At 46.7% G+C, this 13239-nt stretch overlaps 1 protein-coding gene across 2 annotated transcripts in view; it reads right to left on the reverse strand.

Moving 5' to 3' along the window:
• The window catches only part of LOC124035531 (protein unc-13 homolog C-like), a 242289-nt gene that overhangs the window by 49245 nt on the left and 179805 nt on the right, over nucleotides 1-13239 (reverse strand). For both annotated transcript variants that reach the window (XM_046348989.1, XM_046348988.1), the window contains one exon: nucleotides 5809-5901. In XM_046348989.1, coding sequence (XP_046204945.1) covers nucleotides 5809-5901 — 93 coding nt within the window. The remainder of the gene's footprint in view (nucleotides 1-5808; nucleotides 5902-13239) is intronic.

Consider the following 13239-nt stretch of genomic DNA (forward strand, 5'->3'; position numbering starts at 1 on the left):
CTGGTCTCTGTCTCTGTCTGACTAGTGTTCTGTAAAATAAGGTTAAAACCGCTGGTCTCTGTCTCTGACTGACTAGTGTTCTGTAAAATAAGGATTAAACCGCTGGTCTCTGTCTGACTAGTGTTCTGTAAAATAAGGTTTAAACCGCCGGTCTCTGTCTCTGACTAGTGTTCTGTAAAATAAGGTTTAAACCGCTGGTCTCTGTCTCTGTCTGACTAGTGTTCTGTAAAATAAGGTTTAAACCACCGGTCTCCATCTCTGTCTGACTAGTGTTCTGTAAAATAAGGTTTAAACCGCTGGTCTTTGTCTGACAAGTGTTCTGTAAAATAAGGTTTAAACCGCTGGTCTCTGTCTCTGTCTGACTAGTGTTCTGTAAAATAAGGTTTAAACCGCTGGTCTCTGTCTGACAAGTGTTCTGTAAAATAAGGTTTAAACCACCGGTCTCTGTCTCTGACTAGTGTTCTGTAAAATGAGGTTTAAACCGCTGGTCTCTGTCTCTGTCTGACTAGTGTTCTGTAAAATAAGGTTTAAACCACTGGTCTCTGTCTCTGACTAGTGTTCTGTAAAATAAGGTTTAAACCACTGGTCTCTGTCTCTGACTAGTGTTCTGTAAAATAAGGTTTAAACCGCCGGTCTCTGTCTCTGACTGACTAGTGTTCTGTAAAATGAGGTTTAAACCGCTGGTCTCTGTCTCTGTCTGACTAGTGTTCTGTAAAATAAGGTTTAAACAGCTGGTCTTTGACTGACTAGTGTTCAGTAAAATAAGGTTTAAACCGCTGGTCTCTGTCTCTGACTGACTAGTGTTCTGTAAAATAAGGTTTAAACCGCTGGTCTCTGTCTGACTAATGTTCTGTAAAATAAGGTTTTAACTGCTGGTCTCTGACTGACTAGTGTTCTGTAAAATAAGGTTTAAACCGCTGGTCTCTGTCTGACTAGTGTTCTGTAAAATAAGGTTTAAACCGCTGGTCTCTGTCTGACTAGTGTTCTGTAAAATAAGGTTTAAACCACCGGTCTCTATCTCTGACTGACTAGTGTTCTGTAAAATAAGGTTTAAACCGCTGGTCTCTGTCTCTGACTGACTAGTGTTCTGTAAAATAAGGTTTAAACAGCTGGTCTCTGTCTCTGACTAGTGTTCTGTAAAATAAGGTTTAAACCGCCGGTCTCTGTCTCTGACTGACTAGTGTTCTGTAAAATGAGGTTTAAACCGCTGGTCTCTGTCTCTGTCTGACTAGTGTTCTGTAAAATAAGGTTTAAACCACTGGTCTCTGTCTCTGACTAGTGTTCTGTAAAATAAGGTTTAAACCACTGGTCTCTGTCTCTGACTAGTGTTCTGTAAAATAAGGTTTAAACCGCCGGTCTCTGTCTCTGACTGACTAGTGTTCTGTAAAATGAGGTTTAAACCGCTGGTCTCTGTCTCTGTCTGACTAGTGTTCTGTAAAATAAGGTTTAAACAGCTGGTCTTTGACTGACTAGTGTTCAGTAAAATAAGGTTTAAACCGCTGGTCTCTGTCTCTGACTGACTAGTGTTCTGTAAAATAAGGTTTAAACCGCTGGTCTCTGTCTGACTAATGTTCTGTAAAATAAGGTTTTAACTGCTGGTCTCTGACTGACTAGTGTTCTGTAAAATAAGGTTTAAACCGCTGGTCTCTGTCTGACTAGTGTTCTGTAAAATAAGGTTTAAACCGCTGGTCTCTGTCTGACTAGTGTTCTTTAAAATAAGGTTTAAACCGCTGGTCTCTGTCTCTGTCTGACTAGTGTTCTGTAAAATAAGGTTAAAACCGCTGGTCTCTGTCTCTGACTGACTAGTGTTCTGTAAAATAAGGATTAAACCGCTGGTCTCTGTCTGACTAGTGTTCTGTAAAATAAGGTTTAAACCGCTGGTCTCTGTCTCTGTCTGACTAGTGTTCTGTAAAATAAGGTTTAAACCACCGGTCTCCATCTCTGTCTGAGTAGTGTTCTGTAAAATAAGGTTTAAACCGCTGGTCTTTGTCTGACAAGTGTTCTGTAAAATAAGGTTTAAACCGCTGGTCTCTGTCTCTGTCTGACTAGTGTTCTGTAAAATAAGGTTTAAACCGCTGGTCTCTGTCTGACAAGTGTTCTGTAAAATAAGGTTTAAACCACCGGTCTCTATCTCTGACTGACTAGTGTTCTGTAAAATAAGGTTTAAACCGCTGGTCTCTGTCTCTGACTGACTAGTGTTCTGTAAAATAAGGTTTAAACAGCTGGTCTCTGTCTCTGACTAGTGTTCTGTAAAATAAGGTTTAAACCGCCGGTCTCTGTCTCTGACTGACTAGTGTTCTGTAAAATGAGGTTTAAACCGCTGGTCTCTGTCTCTATCTGACTAGTGTTCTGTAAAATAAGGTTTAAACCACTGGTCTCTGTCTCTGACTAGTGTTCTGTAAAATAAGGTTTAAACCACTGGTCTCTGTCTCTGACTAGTGTTCTGTAAAATAAGGTTTAAACCGCCGGTCTCTGTCTCTGACTGACTAGTGTTCTGTAAAATGAGGTTTAAACCGCTGGTCTCTGTCTCTATCTGACTAGTGTTCTGTAAAATAAGGTTTAAACCACTGGTCTCTGTCTCTGACTAGTGTTCTGTAAAATAAGGTTTAAACCACTGGTCTCTGTCTCTGACTAGTGTTCTGTAAAATAAGGTTTAAACCGCCGGTCTCTGTCTCTGACTGACTAGTGTTCTGTAAAATGAGGTTTAAACCGCTGGTCTCTGTCTCTGTCTGACTAGTGTTCTGTAAAATAAGGTTTAAACAGCTGGTCTTTGACTGACTAGTGTTCAGTAAAATAAGGTTTAAACCGCTGGTCTCTGTCTCTGACTGACTAGTGTTCTGTAAAATAAGGTTTAAACCGCTGGTCTCTGTCTGACTAGTGTTCTGTAAAATAAGGTTTAAACCGCTGGTCTCTGTCTGACTAGTGTTCTGTAAAATAAGGTTTTCTCTGTCTGACTAGTGTTCTGTAAAATAAGGTTTAAACCGCTGGTCTCTGTCTGACTAATGTTCTGTAAAATAAGGTTTTAACTGCTGGTCTCTGACTGACTAGTGTTCTGTAAAATAAGGTTTAAACCGCTGGTCTCTGTCTGACTATTGTTCTTTAAAATAAGGTTTAAACCGCTGGTCTCTGTCTCTGTCTGACTAGTGTTCTGTAAAATAAGGTTTAAACCACCGGTCTCTGTCTCTGTCTGACTAGTGTTCTGTAAAATAAGGTTTAAACCGCTGCCTGGAAGGGATCGCCTCCCATGGGAACAGGTGGAGGCAACCAGGAGAGCGGAGGCAGCAGGTAATGGGAGCCAGCGCTTCGAGGGAACACGGCTGTTAAGGAAGCCCGAGAGGCAGACCGGAGAGCGAGAGGGACCGGGCAGGCACCGTGTTATGCCGTGAGGCGCACGGTGTTCCCGGTGCGTGTGCATAGCCTGGTGCTGTACATTGCAGCACCTCGTATCGGTCGGGCTAGAGTGGGCATCGAGCCAGGTGCCATGAAGCCGGCCCAGCGCATCTGGGCGCCAGTGCGTCTCCTCGGGCCAGTGTACATGGCACCAGCCTTACGCATGGTGTCCCTGGTTCGCCAGCACACACCGCCACACTGGCCTGGCTACGGGGAGCATTCAACCAGGTAAGGTTGGGCAGGCTCGGTGCTCAAGACACCCACCCAGACCCTCCCCTATAGGTTCAGGTTTTGCGGCCGGTTTTGTCTTTTGTTTTAGTAAGGTCAGGGCATGAGTTGGGTGGGTTGTCTATGTTAGTTTGTCTATGATTTTCTATTTCTGTGTTTGGCCTAGTATGGTTCTCAATCACAGGCAGCTGTCAATCGTTGTTCCTGATTGAGAACCATATTTAGGTAGCCTGTTTTCCATTGTGTTTTGTGGGTGGTTGTTTCCTGTTTAGTGTTTTTGTTTCACCTTTCAGGACTGACTTTGTTTGTCGTGTTTGTTGTCTTGTCTAGTGTTGCATATTTCATTAAATAATATGAACACTTACCACGCTGTACATTGGTCCTCCTCTCCTTCCCCAGACGACAAGCGTTACACTCTGTCTCTGTCTGACTAGTGTTCTGTAGTATAGGGTTTCAAGTAGGACGTAGTGTAGCAGCAGTATATTTGATAATGACCACAGCTTATAAACCTCTTGGGGATAGGGCTGTCTACTGCTCCCGCTGGAGTAATTGCGTGCCCATAGTAAACATAATTTTTTTTTGTCAAAAGTTGCTAATATATGCAAATAAAAAATATTATTGAATAGAAAACACTCTAAAGCTTCTAAAACCGTTTAAATTATGTCTGTATGTAAAGCAGAACTCTCAGGGCAGTCATTCTCCCAAACTCTCTCTTGTCATCATAAAAGTTGGCCCAACTTTGACGTCATCGCCCCCACCCTTCCCAAGCAGTTACAGGTCTGGGAACAGTCTCTCTGTCTTCAGCGCGATCTCAGCTTTCAATGGGGCTTCTCATTGTGAGAATTGCGTGCTCACGAGAGTTTTGGCAGGCCGAAACCTTTCGATCACGCAAAAAAACAGGTCACTTTTATGCGCGCTCTGCTCAGGTCCTGTCTTTTTTCCAAGATCGATTATACAATGCATGCGTTTCTGTTCGTCCTCACGATTGCTGTACACCTTTATAACATGTTAAAGCTTGATTATGAAGTTAGTTTGACAAGTTTAATCGACATATAATATGTAAGTTCGACGTTTTGGTGCTTATCCACTTGACTTTTGGTTACATTTCAACCGAAATGTGTCGTGTTTGAGAACCGAAAGACACAGACTGCAAAACTAAACGCTGTTTTTGGTAAGTATAATTCCTTCCAGGTCTTCTGATGGAAGAACAGCAAAGGTAAGGGAATATTTATGTGGTAAATTTGGGTTTATGTGGACTCCAAGATAGAGGAGCCATAATGCTACTTTTTGAGCGCCGACTCATAGTATAGCCTAGTGAACGAAACCTGTAACGTTAAAAATAAATGTAACACAGCGATTGCATTCAGAAGAAGTGTATCTAACTATATATATGTAGAACATGCATATTTAGTCAAAGTTTATGATGTGTATTCCTTGTTAGCTGACGTTATCTGCCGGAGCTATAGTCATTTCTCAGGACATTTGAGTAGCATTTTTTGAACGATGCATCATTGTAAACAGAGATTTATGGATATATACAGCATATTATTGAAAAAAACATAAATGTACTGTGTAACATGTTATATTACTGTCATCTGATGAAGATTTCAAAAGGTTAGTGCATTATTTTTCTTTTAATCCTGCGTTTGTTGATTGCATATTTTTTTCAACTTGGCTATGCAAATTAGCCGTGTCTTCGGTGGTGGTTTGACATAAATATGTGCTATGTTTTCGCCGTAAAACATTTTAGAAATCTGACCTGCTGGGTAGATAAACAAGGTCTTTATCTTTCATTTGAGCCTTTGGACTTGTTAATGTGTGGAGGTTAAATATTTCTAGGAATATTTTGCGTTCCATGCGCCACCTTCCAGCTGAACGTGGGGGGGGGGGTGGGGGGGGGGGGGGGGGGGTGTTCCAAAATTGGAACCCTAGTCCCCTTCTGGTTAACATTAGCCTACAACTACATCCAACTATCCATGTTCCTCCCAGTGGTTCCTCTTTGAACATTACAGGTATGAATAGATTTGACTAAGAATGATAAATCGTTGTTGTAATGTTCTTATCTAAGGGGTAAAGTGAGGTTGAATTGTTTCACAGTTTCAGCTTTCCTCCTCTGTATGTTTGTGTACATGAATGGCATGTGCGAGTGCTGGAATGGCATGTGCGAGTGCTTGCGTGTGTGTGTCTCACCCTTCACGTTGACTTTGTGCTCTCCAGTGCCAGGGTGAGAAATGAGATCCACCTGCATGGACACCTCCCCCACGGAGCTGTCGGTAGACTGACCTGCAGACCAACAATACAACACTACCGTCAGAGAGAGAGAGCGAGAAGGAGAGATAGATAGACACCTCCCCCATGGAGCCGTTGGTAGACTGACCTGCAGACCAACAACACAACACTACTGTAAGAGAGAAAGAGAGGAGGAGGAAGAGAGAGAGAGAGAGAGAGAGAGAGAGAGGAGGAGGAGGAGAGTGAGAGGAGGTCGGAGGAGAGAATGAGAGGAGGAAGGAGGAGAGAGAGAGCACATTGAGTCCTCACCTGGAGATCACCATACAAGACTACCGCCACAGAGAGAGAGGAGAGAGGAGGGAGAGAAAGAGGGGAAGAGATGAGGAGAGTGAGAGAGAGAGGAGGAGTGAGAAAGGGAGAGGAAAGAGACAGTGAGAGAGAGAATCATCACCTGCAATGACCTGCTAGTCATCACAACCACATGTTGTAAGAGAGTTAGAGGGGAGAGACAGAGAAAGAGAATAGGAGAGACAGAGAGAAAGAAAATGAGAGACAGAGAGAGAGAGAGAGAGAGAGAAAAAAGGAAAGAGAGAGAGTGAGAGAAAAGGAGAAATCGAGAAAAAGAGAAACACAGAGAGAAAGGAGAAACAGAGAGAGAGAAAAGGAGAGCGAGAGAGAAAAGGAGAGCGAGAGAGAAAAGAGAGAGAGAGAGAGAGAGAGAGAGAGAGAGAGAGAAAAGGAGAGAGAGAGAGAAAAGGAGAGACAGAGAGAAAAGGAGAGACAGAGAGAGAGAAAAGGAGAGACAGAGAGAGAGAAAAGGAGAGACAGAGAGAGAGAAAAGGAGAGACAGAGAGAGAAAAGGAGAGAGAGAGAAAAAAGAGAGAGAGAAAAGGAGAGACAGAGAGAGAGAAAAGGAGAGAGAGAGAAAAAAGAGAGAGAGAAAAGGAGAGACAGAGAGAGAGAAAAGGAGAGAGAGAGAAAAGGAGAGACAGAGAGAGAAAAGGAGAGACAGAGAGAGAGAAAAGGAGAGAGAGAGAAAAAAGAGAGAGAGAAAAGGAGAGACAGAGAGAGAGAAAAGGAGAGAGAGAGAAAAAAGAGAGAGAGAAAAGGAGAGACAGAGAGAGAGAGAAAAGGAGAGAGAGAGAGTGAAAAGGAGAGAGAGAGAAAAGGAGAGACAGAGAGAGAGAAAAGGAGAGAGAGAAAAGGAGAGACAGAGAGAAAAGGAGAGACAGAGAGAGAGAAAAGGAGAGAGAGAAAAGGAGAGACAGAGAGAGAAAAAGAGAGAGAGAGAAAAGGAGAGACAGAGAGAAAAGGAGAGAGAGAGAAGAGAGAAAAGGAGAGAGAGAAAAGGAGAGACAGAGAGAGAAAAGGAGAGAGAGAGAAAAGGAGAGACAGAGAGAGAAAAGGAGAGAGAGAGAAAAGGAGAGACAGAGAGAGAGAAAAGGAGAGAGAGAGAAAAGGAGAGACGGGGAGCGAATAAAGGTGAGACAGAGAGTCAAAAAGACAGAAACACTGCATCTCAAATAAGGTTACACACACACTGATCCAGAAGGTAGAGAAACCCCTGTGTGTAGTGACTGAAACATAAACTGCAACATGAAGTGAAGGACTCACTCCACTTCCTCCTGTGTCACTCTGAGAAGTAGGGATCTCTGGAAACCAGTGACAAAAGAAAAAACAAGCTACAGAGAAAACAAAACAACACATGGAGCTGTAGATAAATGCATTAAGCTCTGAGTAAAAGAACAGAACAGAATGGAACAGAAGTGCACACACACACACACACACACACACACACACACACACACACACACACACACACACACACACACACACACACACACACACACACACACACACACACACACACACACACACACACACACACACACACACACACACACACACACACACACACACACAATGATAATGCAAAGTGCTGCCCTACACAGAGACTCCAAATATTTAGGACCACTAACCTCTCTGGAGCAGAGAACAAACACACATTAAATATGGAGGTGCACTCAATGACAGGCCCAGGAGGGAGAAAGGGAGAGAGCGGGGGTGAAAGAGAGGGAGAGAGACATAGAGATGAGGAGTGGGTGATAGAGATGAACAAGAGAGAGGAGGAGGAGAACAGCCAGACAGACAGAACATCCAGACATGGGGGTGGTAACACAGACAGAACAGCCAGACATGGGGGTGGTAACACAGACAGGACAGCCAGATGTGGGGGTGGTAACACAGACAGGACAGCCAGATGTGGGGGTGGTAACATAGACAGGACAGCCAGATGTGGGGGTGGTAACACAGACAGGACAGCCAGATGTGGGGGTGGTAACATAGACAGAACAGCCAGATGTGGGGGTGGTAACATAGACAGAACAGCCAGATGTGGGGGTAGTAACAGACAGAACAGCCAGATGTGGGGGTGGTAACATAGACAGAACAGCCAGATGTGGGGGTAGTAACATAGACAGAACAGCCAGACGTGGGGGTAGTAACATAGACAGAACAGCCAGATGTGGGGGTAGTAACAGACAGAACAGCCAGATGTGGGGGTAGTAACATAGACAGAACAGCCAGACATGGGGGTAGTAACATAGACAGAACAGCCAGACAGACAGAACATCCAGACATGGGGGTGGTAACACAGACAGAACATCCAGACATGGCGGTGGTAACACAGACAGGACAGCCAGATGTGGGGGTAGTAACATAGACAGAACAGCCAGATGTGGGGGTGGTAACACAGACAGAACAGCCAGACGTGGGAGTAGTAACATAGACAGAACAGCCAGATGTGGGGGTGGTAACATAGACAGAACAGCCAGACAGACAGAACATCCAGACATGGGGGTGGTAACACAGACAGAACATCCAGACATGGGGGTGGTAACACAGACAGGACAGCCAGATGTGGGGGTAGTAACATAGACAGAACAGCCAGACATGGGGGTGGTAACACAGACAGGACAGCCAGATGTGGGGGTGGTAACACAGACAGGACAGCCAGACATGGGGGTGGTAACATAGACAGAACAGCCAGACATGGGGGTGGTAACACAGACAGGACAGCCAGATGTGGGGGTGGTAACATAGACAGAACAGCCAGATGTGGGGGTGGTAACATAGACAGAACACCAGATGTGGGGGTGGTAACACAGACAGGACAGCCAGATGTGGGGGTGGTAACATAGACAGAACAGCCAGATGTGGGGGTGGTAACATAGACAGAACAGCCAGATGTGGGGGTAGTAACAGACAGAACAGCCAGATGTGGGGGTGGTAACATAGACAGAACAGCCAGATGTGGGGGTAGTAACATAGACAGAACAGCCAGACGTGGGGGTAGTAACATAGACAGACAGAACAGCCAGATGTGGGGGTAGTAACATAGACAGAACAGCCAGACATGGGGGTAGTAACATAGACAGAACAGCCAGACAGACAGAACATCCAGACATGGGGGTGGTAACACAGACAGAACATCCAGACATGGGGGTGGTAACACAGACAGGACAGCCAGATGTGGGGGTAGTAACATAGACAGAACAGCCAGATGTGGGGGTGGTAACACAGACAGAACAGCCAGACGTGGGAGTAGTAACATAGACAGAACAGCCAGATGTGGGGGTGGTAACATAGACAGAACAGCCAGACATGGGGGTGGTAACATAGACAGAACAGCCAGACATGGGGGTGGTAACACAGACAGGACAGCCAGACATGGGGGTGGTAACATAGACAGAACAGCCAGACATGGGGGTGGTAACAGACAGGACAGCCAGACATGGGGGTGGTAACACAGACAGGACAGCCAGATGTGGGGGTGGTAACATAGACAGAACAGCCAGATGTGGGGGTGGTAACACAGACAGAACAGCCAGATGTGGGGGTGGTAACATAGACAGAACAGCCAGATGTGGGGGTGGTAACATAGACAGGACAGCCAGACATGGGGGTGGTAACACAGACAGGACAGCCAGATGTGGGGGTGGTAACACAGACAGAACAGCCAGACGTGGGGGTAGTAAACATAGACAGAACAGCCAGATGTGGGGGTGGTAACATAGACAGAACAGCCAGACAGACAGAACATCCAGACATGGGGGTGGTAACACAGACAGAACATCCAGACATGGGGGTGGTAACACAGACAGGACAGCCAGATGTGGGGGTAGTAACATAGACAGAACAGCCAGACATGGGGGTGGTAACACAGACAGGACAGCCAGATGTGGGGGTGGTAACATAGACAGAACAGCCAGATGTGGGGGTGGTAACACAGACAGGACAGCCAGACGTGGGGGTGGTAACATAGACAGAACAGCCAGACATGGGGGTGGTAACACAGACAGAACATCCAGACATGGGGGTGGTAACACAGACAGGACAGCCAGATGTGGGGGTGGTAACACAGACAGAACATCCAGACATGGGGGTGGTAACACAGACAGGACAGCCAGATGTGGGGGTGGTAACATAGACAGAACAGCCAGACAGACAGAACATCCAGACATGGGGGTGGTAACACAGACAGAACATCCAGACATGGGGGTAGTAACATAGACAGAACATCCAGACATGGGGGTGGTAAACACAGACAGGACAGCCAGACAGACATAACATCCAGACATGGGGGTGGTAACATAGACAGAACAGCCAGACAGACAGAACATCCAGACATGGGGGTGGTAACACAGACAGAACATCCAGACATGGGGGTGGTAACACAGACAGAACAGCCAGACGTGGGGGTGGTAACATAGACAGAACAGCCAGACAGACAGAACATCCAGACATGGGGGTGGTAACACAGACAGAACATCCAGACATGGGGGTGGTAACACAGACAGAACAGCCAGACGTGGGGGTGGTAACATAGACAGAACAGCCAGACAGACAGAACATCCAGACATGGGGGTGGTAACACAGACAGAACATCCAGACATGGGGGTGGTAACACAGACAGGACAGCCAGATGTGGGGGTAGTAACATAGACAGAACAGCCAGATGTGGGGGTGGTAACACAGACAGAACAGCCAGACGTGGGGGTAGTAACATAGACAGAACAGCCAGATGTGGGGGTGGTAACATAGACAGAACAGCCAGACAGACAGAACATCCAGACATGGGGGTGGTAACACAGACAGAACATTCAGACATGGGGGTGGTAACACAGACAGGACAGCCAGTAACATAGACAGAACAGCCAGATGTGGGGGTGGTAACACAGACAGAACAGCCAGACGTGGGGGTAGTAACATAGACAGAACAGCCAGATGTGGGGGTGGTAACAGAGACAGGACAGCCAGATGTGGGGGTAGTAACACAGACAGAACAGCCAGACATGTGGGTAGTAACATAGACAGAACAGCCAGATGTGGGGGTGGTAACATAGACAGGACAGCCAGATGTGGGGGTAGTAACACAGACAGAACAGCCAGATGTGGGGGTAGTAACACAGACAGGACAGCCAGATGTGGGGGTGGTAACACAGACAGAACAGCCAGACATGTGGGTAGTAACATAGACAGAACAGCCAGATGTGGGGGTGGTAACACAGACAGAACAGCCAGACAGACAGAACATCCAGACATGGGGGTGGTAACACAGACAGAACATCCAGACATGGGGGTGGTAACACAGACAGGACAGCCAGATGTGGGGGTGGTAACACAGACAGGACAGCCAGATGTGGGGGTAGTAACACAGACAGAACAGCCAGACGTGGGGGTAGTAACATAGACAGAACAGCCAGATGTGGGGGTGGTAACACAGACAGGACAGCCAGATGTGGGGGTGGTAACATAGACAGAACAGCCAGATGTGGGGGTAGTAACACAGACAGAACAGCCAGACGTGTGGGTAGTAACATAGACAGAACAGCCAGATGTGGGGGTGGTAACACAGACAGAACAGCCAAATGTGGGGGTAGTAACATAGACAGAACAGCCAGATGTGGGGGTGGTAACATAGACAGAACAGCCAGATGTGGGGGTGGTAACATAGACAGAACAGCCAGATGTGGGGGTAGTAACATAGACAGAACAGCCAGATGTGGGGGTAATAACATAGACAGGACAGCCAGACATGTGGGTAGTAACATAGACAGAACAGCCAGATGTGGGGGTGGTAAACACAGACAGGACAGCCAGATGTGGGGGTGGTAACATAGACAGAACAGCCAGATGTGGGGGTAGTAACATAGACAGAACAGCCAGATGTGGGGGTGGTAACATAGACAGAACAGCCAGATGTGGGGGTAATAACATAGACAGGACAGCCAGACATGTGGGTAGTAACATAGACAGAACAGCCAGATGTGGGGGTGGTAACACAGACAGGACAGCCAGATGTGGGGGTAGTAACACAGACAGAACAGCCAGATGTGGGGGTAGTAACACAGACAGAACAGCCAGATGTGGGGGTAGTAACACAGACAGAACAGCCAGATGTGGGGGTAGTAACATAGACAGAACAGCCAGATGTGGGGGTAGTAACATAGACAGAACAGCCAGATGTGGGGGTAGTAACATAGACAGAACAGCCAGATGTGGGGGTAGTAACATAGACAGAACAGCCAGATGTGGGGGTGGTAACACAGACAGGACAGCCAGATGTGGGGGTGGTAACACAGACAGGACAGCCAGATGTGGGGGTAGTAACACAGACAGAACAGCCAGACGTGGGGGTAGTAACATAGACAGGACAGCCAGACATGGGGGTAGTAACATAGACAGAACAGCCAGACGTGGGGGTAGTAACATAGACAGAACAGCCAGACATGGGGGTGGTAACATAGACAGAACAGCCATACGTGGGGGTTGTAACATAGACAGAAGAGCCAGACATGGGGGTAGTAACATAGACAGAGGGCAAGATGTGGGGGTAGTAACACAGACAGGACAGCCAGACATGTGGGTAGTAACATAGACAGAACAGCCAGATGTGGGGGTGGTAACACAGACAGGACAGCCAGATGTGGGGGTAGTAACATAGACAGAACAGCCAGATGTGGGGGTGGTAACATAGACAGAACAGCCAGACGTGGGGTAGTAACATAGACAGAACAGCCAGATGTGGGGGTGGTAACACAGACAGGACAGCCAGATGTGGGGGTGGTAACATAGACAGAACAGCCAGATGTGGGGGTAATAACATAGACAGGACAGCCAGACATGTGGGTAGTAACATAGACAGAACAGCCAGATGTGGGGGTGGTAACACAGACAGGACAGCCAGATGTGGGGGTAGTAACATAGACAGAACAGCCAGATGTGGGGGTGGTAACATAGACAGAACAGCCAGATGTGGGGGTAGTAACATAGACAGAACAGCCAGATGTGGGGGTAGTAACATAGACAGAACAGCCAGATGTGGGGGTA

The sequence above is a fragment of the Oncorhynchus gorbuscha genome, linkage group LG05 (genome assembly GCF_021184085.1).
Source record: "Oncorhynchus gorbuscha isolate QuinsamMale2020 ecotype Even-year linkage group LG05, OgorEven_v1.0, whole genome shotgun sequence".
NCBI lineage: Eukaryota > Metazoa > Chordata > Actinopteri > Salmoniformes > Salmonidae > Oncorhynchus > Oncorhynchus gorbuscha.